We start from the raw sequence: 21,324 nt of genomic DNA, 5'->3' as shown, positions 1-21,324 counted from the left end.
AATGAGTTACCCCGCCCCAGCCGAGCGCTCTTGCAAGGTCGTTGCCAGTTCCCAGTGGCAGCACGCCCACCGCTGGTCGCGATCCGATGCGGTCCAGTACGCTTAGAACCCAGCCCACTGTCCCGTCGCCACCACATGCCAGTACCCGCAAGTTGTGTACTTTGCGAAACATCTCTAACCTGAAAATAATGTTTTTATAACTTCTTCATCATTGTTGCTACAAAAAATTTTTTTTTTACTGTTCGCCGCGGTTCACTCGTTCTAACAATGTGTCTGAGCATGTTATAAGCCTATAAATAGACATCCCAATAATTTTCAAATTAGACTGATGCATTGACCTCATAAAAAAATCTCATATAAAAGAGCCACGACAGTTTAATTTTAACTTAGAATTTGATTACGTACTAGGGCCTCGTTCTGAGGATTCTGCAGTTTCTGTATACTCAAACAATTGCAACTGCTAAATTTGTTGGAGTGCAGATGCATTGAGTGGCTGCATTGTGGGCAATATTATTCGCGTTAGTAATAATATCGATATCGACATCCCCGGCGAATAGTATGGTAATCCACTATTACCATAATTTGCTTTCTATTGTAACATTGTTTCAGGACGTGAAATTACCCCTAGTAATTTTTGGTTAGGACATCGGGCTGAGAGTAACTTTTTGAAGTTCTGTGCGTTTAAAGCAATTAAATATCACTTTTTTAACGGTCCAGGAAAACATCGGACAGGCCTGGCCAAACCTGCAGGCCAAAGAGTTCTCCATAATGTTAGTGTTTCTATTCTACCAATCCCCGCTTTACCAGCGGATTTCAGCAGCAGGTGGATTTCAAATCTTTCATATTCTGGGAAGACACCTGTGCCCAGAAGTCGGTTGATCGGTTTGCAATGATGATAAATATGATGCCTATTTTGGTTGAAAAATAACTCAAGCGTTTATAAAATAACATCTTTTACATAAGGTTACCGTAAATATTAGTTTATCTATTTTGACTGTAAATTTAACTTTTTGCACTTACCAAATTTTACGGCGGGGACAGCGAATATGTTAGTAAGATTTTAATAAACAATACCAACTTGTACAAGAACACCGTCACAAAATAGTTTGCTAAAGATCTTGTCGCCTACACAAGCCTTGCGCATATTTATGTCTACCTACACAAGGTGGCACGGCAAGCTCGAGCATATTTGTTCAAAATTCTTGTATACACAAACTCGACAAGAATGCAGTAGTCTCAAGCCTTTACTTACCTGATTTGCAGAAAATCATTTCTTAAAAATCAACTTTTTCTTAGTAGGTACTTATTTGTGGTGTATTTTTATAATCCTACGGGCTACTCGTTTAATCTCGGATATAAAGTATCTCCAGGCAACATTCAAAATTGTAGTTTATTATAATAGCAATCAAAATTTAAAGACCAATTGAAACATTTTTAAAACAGCTGATTATTCCTACCTCGCCAAATAATTTTTCACTTTAAAATACCGTTGCCACACGTAGATTGCACTTGTTTAGTTTTTTTATAACTTATATTCGAATTATTTATAATAAATGTGTTGTGAAAATAAATAATAGTAATAATAAAAATTTGGTCACTTTTACTGTTCATCCTACTACGGTTCTACACTACATGGTGTTTCCCGTGATAATAAGAGAGAGAGAGAGAGAGAGAGACATGGCGGTTTTAATAATGGAAAGACGAGGAGTTGGAAATAGTCAACGCCATTTTCTTTATTTCAAGTAGGTATAGACGCATTTAATTTCACCATATTTGCCTCTCAATTTCCAGTTCACAAAATATGATCAGTTTACAAAATATGATCTTGCCGATTTCTCCTTTAGAATCGCTCTGAATAAATTCAACCCCTGGAAATTTTAATCAGATAGCCCATTGCGTTTGTGACAGCGTATGAAACATGAAAGGAATATTTCCCTACCAACATCATACAACTTTCTGAATAGAATTAACATTGTATAGCTGCCATTACAAAATATATCGCCCATTGCCTACCTATTGCAACATTATGCTGGAGATAACGTTCAGTGATTAATGTAAAGCGTTCCAAAATTTTTTACTTTGTTGTTTTTATTAAAATTTATTATTTTGCCCTACTAGTCTATAATAAGTGCTTTAATACGGAACTGGTATATTCTTAAGTTCATAGTAATGACGTTGCTGTCGTTACAAGAACGAAGTGTTTTATTTTTCGAAATATAATGCAGTCTATATATAACTAAACTCTGTACGAGATTGAAATATTTAAATAAAATAATTTTACTCTAGTACAGCTATCCAAGAGTTTCTCAAAAGTTTAATTCTCCACTTTTATGTTTAAGCGAACATTAAATGCGCCTAACTTTTTTCATAATGACACAATCCAAGTTGGCAAGTGAATAATGTTGTACTTTGTGGTAATTCCCTTTAGCGCCAGATGAAAGTGGGAACACTTAAACGCAAAAGTCTTTGTGAAACGATCAAAGCTCAGGCACTAGTGAGTATTAGCTGCTTGAGATGGCATTGCTAAAGCGTAGCAAAACTTACTTAGATTAAGTGGATTTTACGGCTACTCAACTTTTTATTCTTATTGCATTTTCTGTTTAAGTTTGTTTTTTAATTAGCTGAGGAAAAAAAGATAGACAAATATGGAACCTTTTTCTTCAAAGTGATCATTAATTTTTTTACCTTAAAACAGTGCCCTAACTGACACTAACTCACAACTTATAAAGAAAAAAGAGCAAATTTTGATACGTGGCGTTCATACACTTAAAAAGGATTTTTCCAAAATCCATCCCCAGGTGGGTAAAATGAGTTAGGTAACCATCAGTAATTTTTATTTTAATTAATTACGAAAATGAAAATTTTAAAATTGTCTATTTCAGCTGGTTTGTAAAATTAACTGTTATAAATATTTGGGGTGTGAAATTTCAATTTCATCATATTATTATCCTCATAACATTGTTTTTATTTCATTAATATTTATAAAGTACAGTTATGAAGGGGTGATAGCGAATTGGGTAGGAGTCTGACTTCACTTTCGGGTGGCCAAGTTCGAATCGCAGCACGAACCTCTAACTTTTCTAAGTTGTGTGCGTTTTAAGTAATTAAAATATCACTGGTTCAATGGTGAAGGAAAACATCGTGAGGAAACCAGCATACCTGAGAGGTATAAAGTAGCCCCTTCTCATTGTGGGAGGAGTCCGGGGCCTTATGTGATGATGATGATAAAGTACACTTATAGTGAATTGAAAAACTAAATAAATTTAAAGGAATAGGAGAAATTGGTTACAAAATCTAGTTAGTAAGAGTAGGTTTAAATCCAGAGTAATTACCTAGATTTGGCGCAGTGTGTGGAAGAGACACAAAAGCAATTACCATTACGTAAAGTGTTGCCAGATAAAGCCTAACAATATACATAAAAGATACAGTTATAACAACGCAATTAAAAAAAAAATCTCTTATTGCCAATGTTTAAAATACCAAAAATAAATTTAGGACTAGCTAACCCGCGCAACTTCGTCTGCACCAAATCGTTTTAATATATTAAAAAAAACCTAGAAACTCCTACCAAGTCCAGTTTTATTTCCAAACTATGTTATTCGCGACCCGTCGTCGCGGCGAAACTTCTAAGCGATAGATTCAATTAGAATAATTTAAAAATAAATTTGCAGGTATATAATCAAGCTTAATATTTATATTATTTTATTTCATTCGCATTTATAATATCAGTAGGATGGTACGCATGCATTCGATCGCTGCCGTGCAACTTGCTGTTATCTGTGAAGAGTTATGTCCTTTATCTCCCACAATATTTTTAAGATCTCCATTAAAATTAGACAGTACATGCTTGGTAGTATACACTTAAACACAGTATTAAAATCGGTTCAAATTTAACGGTGCTATCAAGTAAAATTGATAAAAATCTTCATCCCGTTTCCCGGAGGAAACTTATTGTTTATCGGGATAAATAGTATCCTATATGTTGACCCGGAATACCAGCTAACACTATGCCAAATTTTATTTAAATCCCTTCAGTAGTTTTCACGTGATGCCCGGACAGACAGACAGACAGACAAAAATTAAATAAAAATCAGTTTAGGACTCACTATTGATTATGAAGCATCCCCCGGTTAAAATTTTCAAAAAAAAACATTATTACTTTACTTTTTCACATGAATTTCAATGGATTATAAAAAAATCCACCCATCAAACAGGTACTAATTTTGTAAAGCCTTAGACATTTTACCCTTCCCTCTGTATTTATATTATATAGAGCAGTAACATATAGGTTTTACATTTTATTCCAATGTTCATTTCAAAGAATATCCTTTTGTCCAAGTTGCGTTAATATTACAGTAGGGTACACAATACCCAAAAGAACAATATTTGTATTCCCTGAAGGCTTGTAACGTTTAGGAACAAATAAAATGTTCATGTCTATCTCGTAAAATAAAACGCAACGAGAAAGAAACACGCATTATTCATTAAAGGTATAAAATAAATTAAAGTTGAAGATTTTGAATATAAGAAATGCGGTAATCTCTGTAACTAGTAGTCCTAGATTTGAGAAATTACTGAAACTAATGCAGCTGAAACTCGGCAAAGCTGTATTGTCTCAAATTTTTTTAATGTGACTGTACCATATAAGCCTATTTAAGAATACTATGGTATTATCACCAGACAACTAAAATCGTAGTGCAACATTCATATCGTTTGCTAGAAAAGCAATATTCACGTAAAAATACGAACATAAAATCAAATATATTCGAAAAACTTTCTTTTGCTAGAGTTTTGATTTGGTCAAAAGAAGATAATTATGTGTTAGGTATGATAGTAGGTACATTAGTTTCTCCCTTCACGGATATAAAATTAGTGTCTGCAGCAAATTAGGGTAGGATACAGAACTTTGTCATAATATCGGTATATATTAAGAAAAGTCTCATCAGTATGCTGGTCTTATGGCATAGATTTAAAGGTGACGATAAGTTACGTGCTAGATTAGAAGGTTGATCCACAGACGATAAACTAAACCCTAGCATACTGTCAGATATGAATTTGTAAAAATATTATGAGTGATATCATAATGAATGATGAATATCGACCGTTGAAAAAATGTGTTTTGTGTCATTTTATAAATTAATTGTAAATTATTACCCTGGTCCTGGTCCACCCTGGGTTAGATCGAACACTTGTCTGGGGTTGAGAAGCCATTGAAATTTTTGCAATAGTTTCGCCCCTTGATTGCCTCCACTCTTCGGATTAATAAAAACCAGCACGGGTTTCACGTTGGCAGTTGGAATTGGTTTTATTACAAAAGTCTTTTGTTCACTTTTGGAATCCTTCCCCTTTTTTTTCGCTGTATTCTTCTTTTTGGGAGATTTTCTTAACGAAGATTTAAAGCTACCCCGTTTCGGGAGTTTCACAATCCACGACGGCGGGACGATTATATTGGATTGCGTACCTAAAAATGTATTTAAAAACAAATTATAGTACCATTTATATAAATTTACTAAATTACGAGTATTTATTAGTGATGGCATACCTAATGAACACTCTTCTCCTATCCTTTGTAAATTAAAGCAGCTTTCTTTATTGTGGTAGGCATCTTTACACCAGGAACAACTCAGTGCAACGATTTCTTTAGAACTAAATGACAGTTTTGCTTGAAGTGACTGTAAAAAAAAAAAATTTAGAACATATAATCTTATATATTAGCAAGTAAGTATTTTTTTTAAATAAAATAAGATAAAGCAATGATGGCAAAAACAAAAGCTTTAAGCTAAAGCTCTACTGAGTAGGTATACGCACACGATCTTCTATTTCGTCATGTAATTCAATAGCCTTGTCTACAGATCTTTGGGGTGTTAGGCACCAACCACAGCAGCGGCGCCGGAATGACTGTCACAACAAAACAACCATGCAACACACATGCTGACTAGTGCAGATGTTAAACAAAAAAATAATTAAAACACATAAATGGGAAGGACAATTTTAGAAATTATTAGTGGTATTCAATATCGCTGGAATTTAAAAAACTTAAAAAATTGTGAACTGAGCGACATTATTATACACATAAATATTACCAGCTGCCATGTCGTGACCAAATCTAGATTAAATACACTATAATGTTCTGTCATTGTCCTTCACAATAGCAAACAATCGTCATAAAGCAATACAAAATGAATTGCAATTACAATAATACAAAAAAATGAACTCTAAGCTGCAGAAGTAAAGTACGATTTTACAGTAAATTCCGAATGTAGCTCTTTACGCTCATAACATCACGAGCGCCATGTACGCGATATGGTAACACGTCATTAAAAATGAAGATTTAATTTTATGGCTAGGGACCGAATGTGGCCTTTTTCGTGTTACATGCAATCCAAAATATGCTAATAATTTCACACTGGGGGAGGTCAAAATTGAGTCTTTACGTAAGGCGACACACGTTTAAAACTACATAGATAAATTAAAAAACATATTTTCCTTATAGCTTATGATAAAAACTGAGGTTCTGTGACGACTTCTATGTCCTTAACTTCTTATTTTAAATTTTTAACGCTCAGTTAGTTTTCAGTGGCGTGATTTAAATCCGACCGAAATAACTTTCGACTTGACATCGAATAAAATATTGTCCAATGAAGAAAGTATAAAATTAATTACACGAGTAATTACAATAGGTAAATGTCAAGCTAGTTTGTCACTTTAATGCCGAATTTGTAACGGAAAACCCTTAAATTGGTTCTATAATTTGTAGATAATTAAGCACAGCTGTACTGTATTAATATGTAAGTATGTAATTTACGTCGGGTAACTACCTAGAATTATGTATGTACACTCTGTTTATCCGCCCGAAGCTACAAATTAATGCAAAAGCCAAGTCCTTTATTCAACTTCGAATTTATGGGCAAAAGTAAAGCTGACCCGAACAGAAATACGTTATTGAACTAAACTATTCTGAATAGTAATGGCTTTATTTACTACAGGCTTAGTTTACTTAGTACGATATTTGAAAGCAACGCTTACAGAATCTTCATACAAATAACATACAACGATTCCGCTTTGTACCATTTCATGCTATTTTTAAGTTTCCTTATTACTCGTAGACTTTGTCACAACGTACGAGAAGGTGAGATTGCAATCAAGGGCTAACTTGTAGTGGAATAAAAAAAAGGTCGAGCCAAATATTGACAGTTATTGGGACTTCCGTCAAGAGATTCACTGTCTCTTCCAGCTTAAGAGTAGAAAATTGGCACCGACTCCAAGCCTCGAAAAGCACGTTAGGCCGACGGTAACCGTTGAAATCATAAATAAATAAATAAACTACGAAAATAAACACGTCACCATCTAGCTCCTATATAATATACGTATATATAAAATTCACTACCATCTAGATAAATACTTATAAAATACAGATGAACACCCAGACACCCAAAAACATTCATGTTCATCACACAAACATTTCCCAGTTGTGGGAATCGAACCCACAGCTTTAGACTCAGAAAACAGTGTCGTGCCCACTGCCCTAATCGGCTGTAATCATTAGCACATAAGTACACTTTAAATTCCGCCAATTTATGTTGGAGAAGTATGGAGAATTTTCGTATTGGACATAAGGCCCAGCTGTGAGACTTTAACAGTCTGATGATATTCATTATCTTGTGAAAACATTCCTTTTCAACATTACTTCAGTCATATTGCAAAATTAAATCATTTGAAATTGGTTTTATAATTGACGTTAAGGTAGGTACGAGGGAAATAAGGAAATCATTTCACGGTCCTGTAATACCGTTAGTAACAGTTTTTTTTTTTATCCCAGTAGCGTCTGTCTCTAAAGCAATCAAAGTTGGTATTTATACTTTTTATAAGTAAAACTGGAACTGCATAGGCAAAATAAGATTATCCCATGAAGACCAAGCTTATTGGGTGACGAGAGTAAATCAGTATTTCAGGTGTCTCATAAATGTAGGTCTAAAAGTGCGCTGTTTTAAGGTACCTAATTGCAGACCGAATATTATAATTATTATGGATGCCACTTAGGAATTGTGTTACCCGAAAGGGTGAAAGTTGTTTCTATTTGACATAGTACATTATGTAAAGGTCAGTTTGAAACAACTTTGGAGGTTCTGTTTGCTTTTCTAAGAATGAAAAATACTCTAAACTAAATTTGAAGTAACATTGAATCATTTTGTAAAGCAATGGATAAAAGTTTAAAATTATTTTAGTATCTTGTGGTATGGAAATTAAATCTTTACTAATATTATAGATGCGAAAGTGTGTGTTTTATTGTTTGTATTCTCTTAACGCCCTAACTGAGCAACCAATCAACAGGATTGTTGGCATAGAGTTAGTTTAAAGGACGGAGAGTAGCATAGGCTATCCCAAGAAAACAAATGGTTCCTACGGAATTAGGTAAGACACCGTTTCAAACGCGTTATATACGCGGGCAACAGCTAGCAAAAATATATACCTATATGTGAAAATTAGTTATCCAGGAACATCTTAATGTTTGACATATCATACCAAAATTTTGAATGCCAGGCACTACCGCACTTTTTACTTTGAGAACTCCCGTAATGATACGCCTTGTGAAATTTTTCCTGCTTTAATAATTTAGACCCATCTTTTGATGTCACTAATTACTGTCAAACTACTGCGTCACTCGCCGTATTTAGTCATTAAAATCTGAATTCGTTAAGTGCAGACGCAATGGTCTTTGTGTATTTAAAAATGAGAATAGTTTGTAATTTACCTTTCGCGTGATATTTTATAAATAAAAATTTCAACGTAGGTAATTAATTTCTAATTTCAAAGAAGGGGATTCTCATTCATAAAATTTTAAGCAAGCTGCATAATTTAATGATGCAGTTTCCGCTATCTGCAGTGCGCTTTATTTTTTATAATGAAAATTTAAAATCATAGGCTTGAATTATGTTGAGTTCCAGTTAACAAACTATATTTATACTGGAAAACTGGATATTCAACTTAGGGTCTATACTAATTTCTTGGTTACAATATCTATAAAAAAGTTCTTAGTTTTCAATGGTCTTTGCCTGCCTAGTTACCACGACAAAGAGGTGCCGCCGAGCGATTTATCGTTCAAGTATAATGTTGCATAGAAATCGATTAGGGGTATAGGTTTAACATAAACCGCCCTACTCGCCTAACAAATTAACCCGCTGCCATCTTAGACTGCATCATCACTTACCAACAGGTAGGATGTCAGTCAAGGGCTAACTTGAAGTGAAAAAAAAAACTGCATTTGACCTGTAAACCAACTGCGTGTAATATATACTCGTATTTCATATACCAACAACTGGACACTTATCTACAAGTCCAGGTGACTCCCCTTACTAGAAAGCATTTCAACTGCAAATGCATTGTAAGCCCACATTAAGTTTTTGATAGTTTCAATAAAACTGAAAGAGATCGCTATGTAGCGATAAGGCCGCCAAATTGTATACTTTTTGTTAAATTTTTATTTAAAAATTTTCAATATGTTTATGTGGTGTACAATAAAAGTGTATTTATTCGTTCTTCAGTTATAACAGCTACGTCAACTGCTCTTAGTTCTGCATCAAGAACTGCTATTTTGCAGTTGACTTACAGTAGGTATAACTGCAAGCCGTCATTATAAGTAGACACAGAGAAGAAACCAGTGATTCGACAAATTTCCTACGGATATAAAAACGTCATCATGACGCGTATATAATTGATAAAATTATCTTTCGTAAGCAAAACAATCGCGTGAAATGACTTAAAACTTCGAAATAAACTACACAGTTTCGAAAGATTTGGCTTCAGAGCTAAATAAAAATTACTTATTTAATGGCACTTCAGACAGTATATTATTTTGACATAACACATTTTGAAACAACACCAATGAAGACAACGTAGAATTCTTTCATATAACTAGATTAGTGTCATATTCTTATGGATTTGACGCAACCTCTGATTTGTTTCTTCTTTGCTACAGCACTTACAATTTTATAGATGTGAGTCAACACATACACTTATATATGAAATTACGTTAAAATTTTAATTTCAAAGCTACAGTTGTGTCGTTTAATGTCAAAGCTACTATAAAATTAAAATTGGTAAAATACATAAATGGGTCAATGCTTAGCAAACAATGTTATAAACACAGAACACAACGTGCACCGACTCTAAAACATGCACCAATGTTTATTTACTAAACATTACACACAGTGAACTGGCGAAAATAAATGAAAAAAGCATAACGTGAAAGTTCATTTTACCTTGCCGCATGCCTTGCACTTGCCCTTCTCTGTACGGCGATGGACCCAGTGGTGGTGAGTGAGGGTCTGCTCCCTGTATTGCCGAACCCCCACATCCCGAAAGGTAGGCTTGCATGAGAACTGCACCCGGTCAATAAGGATATCTATACAGGCCTGGTGTGCTACGATCTTGCAGGCTGAGCATTTCATTCGAGATCCGTGTTTCTGTTAAAAAAAAATGTTTATTAGATAGATGTTTAATTTTTTTTATAGGTTATATACAACGTGTAAATAAAAACCGAAATAATACTTCAGGGGCTTTAGAGGTACATTATTTACTGTCTCTGAGACTTATCTGTGAAACCGAATGGTAATAGTTTTTGAGTTAATCATTGCCATAGTTTTTACTGAAAGAAATCAGACAAAGCCCTTACACATGCAAAAGTAAAATCTAGTGACTCAATTGTCATTTTAATAGGTACGCGTCGCGTAGCGCAGGTACTATGCGCGTGTCGTTATTTTATGTTCAATATGTCATAATTAAACACTAAGAATGTTTTGAATTAGTTTGTAAGGAGAAATAAATATGCTTATAATGCTAAAGGGTGATTCCTTACAAAATATACTTATGCCACCTTCAACAGTATTTCATAATTCGGTTACTCGTTGTATATCTGTATTATATACATATTTTTACAGTAATAATTGACGGACCAAGCCGGTAGCCGACCAGATGATGATTTTGGTAACTATAACCTATAAAAAGGTCAACAATGAGCATCGCATGCAAGGAACACGTCCTGCAAAGTACGGCCCTGTGTCTACCAACTTGAGGCGTAGGTTTAAAGACACATGTGTGATGTGCCTGTAATTACATCGCAACAATGGTCTTCAGAACGCAACACAGCATTGCAAGAATGCTGCATTGCGGAAGGAATAAGCATGGCGCTAGTTCCCGGACGAGGTCTGTCACAAAATGCTACTCTCTACTACTAAAATATATTAAAGTAAGTAAGTTTTTTACAGGATATATATGACGAGAAACTTCACAATCTTGTTCCCCCTTGCCATTATATCATAAAAGCGAAGCCGGCCGTGGTGGCATCGTTATTTGAGTAGTTGACATCCAATCAACTCGCACGAACTGTGTTCATGTTTAAGATACGAACCTCTAGGGTTTATTTTCCTGTCACGTACAAGTTTAGTACCTTCAGGGCAAAAGTGAATTGGCATTTTCTGAGCAAGAGCGCACCAACATACACCTCATTATTGTTTCTCATCAGGCAAATTAGTCTTTAAGCGCCAGCCGATTATATATTTAATTGACCGATTGAGAAACGATGTTTAGAGTCACTAAAAAGGGGCATACTACACGTATTGCGAACCTTTTTAAATTTGAGCGCTCACTGTTGCGCCAGCGGTCCCGGTTTCGATTCCTCGACGAATTTTGGTGTAACTCCTTGGTTGAATAAACGCAAAACGCTTACTTGTAGTAAAACTTGAAGGATTTTTTTTTCTCAATCTCATCCGGTGGTAAGTGATGATGGCTAACCTGCTAAGGCTACCACTGCTACCATACGGTAGTCATACCCCTAATCGGTTCCTACGCGACATCGCACCGGAACACTTAACCGCTTAGCGGCTCGTCTTTATCGGTAACTAGCCACGGCCAAAGCCTTCCATAAGACCAGACGAGAGAAAATTCAGAAATTACAATTTCCCAATTTCTCCCACCAGGATTAGAACCATGGACCTGCTACTTAAATTAACAGCGCTCACCGTTGCGCCAGGGAGGTTATCAAATGATGTTTGTGATATTTCTGTATAACTCTCTCTTCTAAAGTTCGCTGTGCTGTTTTAGTTAATTTTTTTAATTGCTGTTTATAGGATGCATTTAGATTCATCCATTTTTCTTTTATTAACGAAAGTGTGCAATCAATGTATACTCAGTAGGCTGATAGGACAAACATTTAGAGAATTAAAAAATATATGATCAAGTAACACTGGAAAATTCCGTAAATATAGCTATATTTATTGTAAAGAGGCAAGGAGGACGCCTGTAACAGAATTAGAATGCAAATTGAAAGCTACTCAAGGAGAATAATTTTATCCATCAGGCGTGAATACATTTAACGCGTCAAAGGTAGAAACAAGCTTTTTGAAGAATAAAGACTAAATATTTTTCAGTGTTTTAGGGTTTCATATAAACAATGACACAACCCTCATTATATATTAGGATTTTTACGTGACAGTCTATCAGTCCGTCCGTCACAGCCTATTATCTCGAAATCTAGGCTGATATTTCGGCATATCAAATCAATTGGCTTTTAACATAACGACAGTACGTCGAAATAGAGATATTTTGAACAGTAAAAATCTTCACTTATATCGAAATACATACAGGAAAATTATAAAGAGCCTTAAATATCCCAAGGGAAAGAGATTAAATTATAATAGAAATAAATAGTAAGGAACCGTCACCACCAAACATGCTAAAATGTTTTCCTTAAAGCTAAGCAATCGGTTGCCAAAAGGAAAAGTTTATTAATAAACTACAGATAAAGACGTATATTACGTGGTACATTTTAATTATTACCAGAAAGTGAACTTTGAAAGCCAGAATTTAGAGTTGTTTTAACTAAGTATGAAGTATAGTTTGCTTCTATAAATTGTTTGCCATTGTTCTATTGTTTTGTTTGAATTTGTGAGAACGTCTTAAGCCTCATGCGAGAATATTTCAGCGTTTTTGCGAAAAATCCTACGGCTTTCTTAACCTTTAAACTTTTAAAGGAAAACTAAAATATAGACCGTCGCCAATTTGAAAAGTTATATTATTTTAAAACTTCTGTTTGCTTTGTAAACAAGATGTATAAAATGGGTTTCAGTTAAACATCATCAGAAGACTCATCGCGAACCAATAGGTACTTAGTTAATAATAAACTTGGAAGTTTGGAGCATCGCTGCAAAGTTACCTGTATATTGGTATTCAAATAGCTTTCGCTTGCGGCGCGGGTAGTAACCATCAACCATCTTATTAAAATGGATTTTATGACCGAGTCAATTTTATGCCTAAAATTTACTCGGTCATAAAACCTTTAAAAACTAAACAGTTATAGTCCGCCTGCACATGGTACGAACGAAGTACGACTTTAAGAACATGAGAAGTAAAAGTAAAAAAAGATAAACCCTTCGTTCCAGTTCCATCTTTAGCATTATACCCGAACTATGAGGACCGTTTTAAATTTGATAATGTCCGCCCTTCAGACCGGAACACAGCAATAGTTAGACAAGCCTAATTTGCATAAAATCTTTGGTAGCGATGACTTTGATTGCGGTATTTATTAATCATCGATATTATACTATATCGTATGGATTACATTGCATTAACGTCGAAATGAATTTTCGAAGTATTGAAAACAACTTAAAGAATAATATTTATATATACATATATATATATGTGTATTTATCAATATTTTACTATTATTTTAATAGTTAAATGCATAGTTATCCCTGTTTTTTTCATGTGTCTTTTGGTTACTTACAGACAACCTAGCTAACGTAACTAAGCTAACCTGGATAAAGCCCCCCCAATATTTGTTACTTTTAATTCTTGTTGAACTAATTTGTTATTTTTTTGTGTGCAGTAAAGTGTAATTTAATTAAATTTCGATTCTATACAATCTGATTAACTGTTTATCTAACATCGGGGTAAATTCAATGGTTTAATACAGATTACCCTGTACTACCAGGTTACATATTATGGTAATTGAATCCCAAAGGACAGAGATAGAGTCGACGTAAGATAAGTTTATCAGTCGTTAAGGAGGCAAGTCACGAATCCGGAGGGCTTGCGGTTAGTTGTGCGACAAGCTATATCAAAGGGGCTACGATCGTTGTGTACTTTCATTAAGACGATCAAACAATTATCAATACGGGTCAAATGATAGTCAGTTTCGTTAGCGGATTCCAAACTTTATGATCGAGTTGGTATTTTACTAAAATGACTAAAAGGTAAAAGCAAAATGCACCGAAACTTCAACTGGAACTTCAATATCAAGAATCTATAAAAAAAATTACAGTTATAATTTTCCTATGTATATTTAAAAACAAACCAATAATAAATTTTAAAGTAAATTTTTTTGTTTATTTGACAGCTCTACCTATGTAGCCCTATGGGCCTATACTATAACGCTGTATAAATAAATAAAGTAAACTAAAAGTAAACTAATATTTTTTTATAAAGCAATAATATTCAATCCAAATCCTCTAATTAGCGTCTACGCGCAATCGTAATGGTAACTAGCCACGATCTCGTACCTAGGCAGACCAGGGAAAATTCAGCAATGACGAATTCCCAAATTGCCCTTGCTGGAGATCAAACTCAGGACCACCTACTTAAAACCAATTTAATATACCAAACTGTGATATGAAATTCGTAAATTTAAGACTTATTCATTAAGTCTTAAATTTACGAAGCCTTAAAACATCACCAACATCCCGATATATAAAGACTACCGATCACGTAACAAATTAAACGGAGTAAACATCAATAAATTTTAATTATGATTAATTAGAACATTGTTTAAAAACTTGGTTGAATTCGAAGCTTTAGGGGATGTATGATCTATTTGACCAATTTAGATAAACAATGTTATTTTAAACTACCAATCTCTAGCTGGAATATTACTCAATTATCAGGCGCTTTTGAATGATTAGTTAACTTTATCAGTTATTACACGCTTTATATTAGCTTCACTTGTATGTTTGTTTGCAACCGACTTCTTTGGGCGCGATTTTGACCCACTTTAAACGGTCAGATTTCTTTCAAACTTTGTAGACATATCGAGGACCGATGACAATACACTAATCTGAAAAGTTTATTCCAATTTTCACTATAAAAAATAAGATTTTTTACTAATTACTACAGCGCCATTTAGACCCAAATGTAAAAAACCTATGGCGTTCGCGTACCTAACAAATTCCACAGAAAACATTAAGCTACTAGATGGTAGAGGGCGTTAGCTATTACTTTTTAATGGCCTGTTTTAAATAATAATTAGAACTTGCATTTCGAGAGACGGGCACACTCAATAAAAAAAAAAATATTCTATCTTTTTAATGTTGGACGGGTTACCGATTAATTTTGCTCTAATAAAAATAATAGATCAAGAAAAACTAAAAAAAATCGCTATTATGAATAAACTAAAAGAAAGAAATTAGTTTAGTTTTTTATACCAAGCGTGTTCTTTTAGTTTGTTTGAACTATTTAATTATTCTTAAAGAGTTTCTAGCTTTTTACCTAACGGTACATGTAACGAATGACAAATACAGTCGGTATAATTACATTACGCCGCCCAATGTGAGACCTAACACTGACTTGTAACAGGAAACGCGATCTAATTGGAATCTATTGAGGCGACATTGTTCTCGTAACAGAAATAATAAGTTTCGGGGTACAATAATAAACGTGCTACTCGAGTATGGCCTAGTTCCAAAAAATACGTTTGTTTATTTCAGTTGACGTGTCTTTTATCATGCGTGATAGGGCTAGTGCTTAGGGCTTCGGCTTGCCTTTCCTCAGCACCTAAATGGGTAATATTGTGGTATGAAAACGATATGGATGGATTTTCACAGACTTCAAATCTTCAGTAAGAGTAAAAGTGCAAACCAAAATAACAAAAGCAAATAACATACAAAAGGCACCTGGATGGATAAATAAGAAAATGGGGCAAGATGCTCCATTTAAGACGCGATACTGCAAAAAATACGTAGAAATACAAATTTTAAAATTACATGTTAGTTAATAAATAAGTAATTGTATGTAAGTAATCTTAGAAATCTTAAACTAAGATTATCGTGGTAAATGAACATTTCTTAAATATAGTTCTACGGGTACGTACCACGATAATAGGACCAGTCCTGTCGTGACCACGGTCCATGCAACTGGGTCTGGAATATAGTTCAACGGTGACATACCTACCACGATAATATGTTGGGATATTTTGGGATTTGTCGATATGTCGATCCATCCATCCAACTGGGTTGAAATATCGACAAATCCCAAAATATTATCGTGATAAGTAGCCGTTGAACTATATTTAAGAAATCTCAGTAGAAATCCTTACCTTATTGGAAAGGAAAAGTTTAATTTTATTCCTTTGCCGACGGGTGTTATCAAACTTGTTGGAAAAGTCATAGATAGTGCCCTACGTTTAGGGGCAAGTTATTAGTTAAAGTATCAAGGTATCCACATCGATACTTCGAAATATATTTATTGTTCAGAGATGACAATTTAACAAAAAGGATCTCGGCAAGTCATGTTATCTATGTTGCATTTGAACTTCTAGTTGGTAGCTTTTTTTTTGTGAATTTTCATGTGTTTAGAAAGTTTTCTTTCAAGAGTCTTTTGGGAAGGGGTTACTAGGACACCACCTGAGAGAAATGATACCAATTTCTAATAACGTATAATTGAAAAAAGAAAAAAAAGTTTATGTTTTGGTTGTCACTGCATATTATTTAAGAACACTTTTAATAGCTATTTCTCTTTCAAAAAATATTTTCAATTAATAATCGATATGATATATTCAAAAGGTTCTAAGGATGATGGATGGATTTCTGTTAGTCTTACACGCAAAAAAACTGTACCAATTTGACTGGAAATTGGAATTGAGATATATTATACCCTGGACAAACACATACGCTACTTTTTATGCCGAAAAAATAGTGGGGAACAGATAGTAATAAATACTGTTACACCCCATCGGCGATACTATGCCTACGTTCCAACTATATAGCTTTGTATACCTCGCATTAGAGAGGATATACCTACTCTTAGTTGTTATAGCGATGACTCGTGTATGATCGTTTATAATTAAAAATAAATTAATAGTTCATAAAAACTAAAAAAAAAGCGGCGTATAAAAAACAAAACTAATTTCTAACTTTTAGTTTAGGTTTATCTATAAAAGCGTGTTTTCTTAGTTTCTCTTACTGTTATTTTTATTAGAACAAAATTAATCGGTGACCCATTCACCATCAATTTTTTTAATATTAGTGAAGTTGGCTAAAGATAATGGTTGAAAATTAAAATTTACATCATTCTTGCCTTATAGACTATAGATAAAAATGATATAAATTAACAAAAATCTTAGTTTGCATATTGAAAAAGGGAATGACACTACAATAATCTTATAAAATTAATTAAATTAATAATTAAGGTCCTGGAAATATCTAAAAAGTTTGAAAGATATCAGATCGTTTGAAGAGGGTCAAAATAAAGTCCAAAGGAGTCGGTTACAAACATACAAACATACAGGTGAAGCTAATAAAAAGCAAGTAATAAAAAAAAATTAAATGTGTAACTATTGACATCCTTTTTATGCGAAAATGAGCTTTAATGCTTGCAAATAAAAGCTAAAAATGAAATATCAAGTGCCATAATAAGAATTTTAATAATGAAAATGAAAATGCAGCTGGAATTCTTAATTTAATGAATTTCTGAATTTATATGCCATTCGTAACGTCTTAGTCATAAGCGTAGCATTTAAATAGACCCATGGAACATTGCAGACATTGCTATTGCTATTGGATAGAAGCAGGCGTTACTTTGTGGAAATCCATAATATGTTATGAAAATTAAGCTTAATTTGCTATAGTTCGCGAAAAGCAGGAGAATCTGTCTGGTGTAATTTATAATTTCTTCAATCCTTGTACTCCACACCAAACAGTTCTTCGGCAATGTACCCTCTGTACGCACGTTTTGCTACAAAACCGGAACATCCACAGGAGATGTTGACTTTACAATGAATAATTATTCATTCAATTAAGCTTTATTTTCATAATATATTGCTATTGCTGTGGCGTTTTATAAACAGTGTGCTTAATGTATCGTTTAGTTATACACTAATAAGTACAACATTTCATAGAAGTATTTTCGTTCTTAAGGGAAGCCTACAAACAACAAGTCATAGGTCGTCTGTAAAAAAAATGTCTGCCAAATCTTTCCTTCCAAGCAATAGGTAATTTTAATTTAAAAGTAATTACTTATTCATTACAGTCCTCACGGCTCTAACTTTAAAAAAACAGGTCTTTGGTGCAACCCGTTAACTTCTATTTCGCTAACCAAAGAGGTTTAGAGGAGATGTTTATATGACAGTAAACTCTTTGGTTTGATTAAATAAAGATTCTATATATTCGCAAACTTAAAAGAATCTTTGATTACAGTTTATGAGGGTGTGAATTTCATTGTTTGTATTTAAATACACGACTTTTATGTAGGAGATGTCAACTAAAAAGGATTTTAAAATGCACTTGAAGCCAAGGTTATGAATCAAACATTTTTGATATGCCACAATAAGGCACAACGATTCATCAAAGAGATTCTTTGAATCATCGCAAAATTGTGCAATATATTCATTAGACACGATAAAGTGCGTCTTTCTATGTAGGTATATGTGGCATTAAGTGTGTGTGTATTATGTTTGAAATATTGAATGGAACCGAAGTAAATTTGGCCATATTGCTTTCTCAAGGCATCGCGGGAAAACCTTTTAATCTCGCGAAAAAACAAAAGTTTTAATCAGAAAAAGTCGTGCGCATCAATTTGTATACTATAATTTATTTTTTGTTACGAACCACGATAGTACAGGTCATCATTACATGTTAAATGTTTACTAAAGAGAACTGAGAAAACCTTGGAATACAAGTGCCTACAATGTGACATATAATTCGGAGTTGTTTAATGGCTGAAAGATCGCACTGGAATGTGTTACTGCTTCGTATATTATTGTCACTGCGGCTTCGCATTGTTCACTGATTTTTGTAGGTTTTTATACCACGATAAACGTTACATCGAGGTGCTGAAATGCTTGTATAGCGCAGCTGTTATGTCTGTCCAAGTACAAGGCGCGTTTACAAGACCTATCCAATTGCATCGCGGGGTGAGACAAGGAGATATCCTGTCTCCAAAGCTATTTTCAAATGCTTTGGAAGATGTCTTCAAAACGCTAGATTGGAAAGGACATGGCATAAATATAAATGGTGAGCTTATTTCACATCTTCGATTTGCAGATGATATCGTTATCATCGCGGGTTCGCTGCAGGAGCTTCAACAAATGATCGATGGCCTTCATGCTGCCTCGCAAAATGTCGGCCTCCGGATGAACTTGGACAAGACCAAGATTATGCTTAATAATCTGATCGTTCCGGGGCAAGTCACTGTCGATGGGTCTATTCTCGAAACTGTTAAAGAATATACATATCTTGGACAAATCGTTCAGTTGGATAGAAACAGTTTCGAGAAGGAGATCGATAGAAGAATACAGCTGGGCTGGGGAGCGTTCGGCAAACTCCGCCGAGTCTTCTCGTCACCCATACCGCAATGCCTGAAGACAAAAGTTTTCGATCAGTGCGTCCTGCCGGTCATGACTTACGGTGCCGAAACGTGGACACTGACAGCGAGGCTAATTCACAAACTTCAAGTCGCGCAGCGTGCTATGGAAAGAGCTATGCTTGGTATTTCTTTGAGGGATAAGATCCGTAACGAAGTGATTCGCCAAAGAACTAAAGTAACTGACATAGCCTTTCGTGTTAGCGTACTAAAGTGGCAGTGGGCTGGTCACGTTTGTCGGAGGACCGATGGACGTTGGAGTCGAAAGGTTCTCGAGTGGAGACCGCGTGTCGGTAAACGGAGTGTCGGACGCCCCCCTACTAGATGGAGCGACGACCTCCGAAAAGTCGCAGGCATCGACTGGATGAGGAAAGCCGAAAATAGGAAAAGTTGGCGCTGCTTGAAAGAGGCCTATGTTCAGCAGTGGACGCACAATGGCTGATGATGATGAAACGGTCTGTGAACGTGAAATTGGATCAAGCATATTTGTATTATAGGCACAATATATTTACGACTAGATAATGCATGCATTTTGTTCAATGTATAAATAGTTTCAAATATAAGAATAACTTAGAAATCTATAACACAGAAACGAGATAGGTGCAATTTATCGTCACTCTAAAGTAGCGATTTTGGAAGAAATTGTTTGTATACAATGTAGATACCTTATTTATATGGTAATTTGCATGTGCTTTTATCTATTCTACATAGAGATACGCCCTAAAGTCAATGTCAAAGTCGTAGTCATATATCCATATAGGCTCATAGTTTGATACATTCAAATTATAAAATGATCGAGACGACAGTATCTTATACTTTAAAGTGCTTAAAACTAAATAATTATCTTCGACAAATATTGTTTATGTTCTTGTGTTATATTTATGTACCCGGTTGTAGACTCTGCACAATGTAGAAGTTGCATACAAGAAAAAAAAAAAAAAAAAGAAAAAAAAACAACCAGAATGCAATCCACGTAGCATATTTCAGTACGGACCTAGAACAGTTTTCGATTCCAATGTCGAAGGAAAAAAGGAAGGAACACAATTTAAAAAAAAAAATTGTTTATGATCGCTAAAATATTATCAGTGCCGTAAATGGTCGAATTTACTTGACGATGATTAATAAAACGTTTATTCATTAACCATAGAGCAAGCCGTAGCTATTAGTAAATGATTGTCGCTATGCACCCTCGGGGCAGTCTTTTGTTGTATCGACAGTGACAGGTCATTGTGGCAGTAATGGTGGAAGCGGCTCATTAATCTTTACATTCAACTAACGACCTGCGGACACAGTACATGGAAAAGTTGGTAATGGCTGTCTACCAATTTAGCCCCGAACTGAGACTTTTAAGGGAAAAGCTTTGTTTAGTACCCTGCTACTAAACAATAGCAAAAACAGTAGCTGTTTCCAATTCCTATGTATTTTAATTTCAATTAGTCAGCGTTTAAAAGTTTTATTAAATGAAACTGAATGAAATAAAAACTAAGCACAGGATACTTAGTTTTTATCTTCATTTTTCCATATTGATTTATATTTATTTATTTAATTTATTTATATACTAGAGTACCCTGCTATTTTTATAGCAAAAACAGTAGCTTTGCCAAATGCCTTTGTATTTTACATTTCAATTAGTCAGCGTTTAAAAGCTTTATTAAATAAAACGCAGGATACTTAGTTTTCATCTTCATTTTTCATTTC

General features: G+C 34.4%; 1 protein-coding gene across 5 annotated transcripts in view; it reads right to left on the bottom strand.

The window, feature by feature from the left end:
* Positions 1 to 21,324, bottom strand: part of LOC120623593 (eye-specific diacylglycerol kinase) — a 226,070-nt gene that overhangs the window by 15,922 nt on the left and 188,824 nt on the right. For 4 of the 5 annotated variants that reach the window (XR_005658727.1, XM_039889635.1, XM_039889636.1 and 1 more), the window contains 5 exons: positions 10,260 to 10,463; positions 5,809 to 5,898; positions 5,543 to 5,672; positions 5,155 to 5,461; positions 11 to 179 (listed from right to left, as the gene is read on the bottom strand). Coding sequence is in view for 4 of the 5 variants with exons in the window: in XM_039889635.1 (XP_039745569.1) it covers positions 11 to 179; positions 5,155 to 5,461; positions 5,543 to 5,672; positions 5,809 to 5,898; positions 10,260 to 10,463 (900 nt within the window). In the remaining variant the exon portion in view is untranslated. The remainder of the gene's footprint in view (positions 1 to 10; positions 180 to 5,154; positions 5,462 to 5,542; positions 5,673 to 5,808; positions 5,899 to 10,259; positions 10,464 to 21,324) is intronic. The other variant, XM_039889637.1, reaches the window with a different exon arrangement.

The sequence above is a fragment of the Pararge aegeria genome, chromosome 5 (assembly GCF_905163445.1).
Source record: "Pararge aegeria chromosome 5, ilParAegt1.1, whole genome shotgun sequence".
In the NCBI taxonomy this organism is placed as follows: domain Eukaryota; kingdom Metazoa; phylum Arthropoda; class Insecta; order Lepidoptera; family Nymphalidae; genus Pararge; species Pararge aegeria.
The sequence above is the reverse complement of the archived record's forward strand: the minus strand, read 5'-3'. Positions and strand labels throughout refer to the sequence as shown.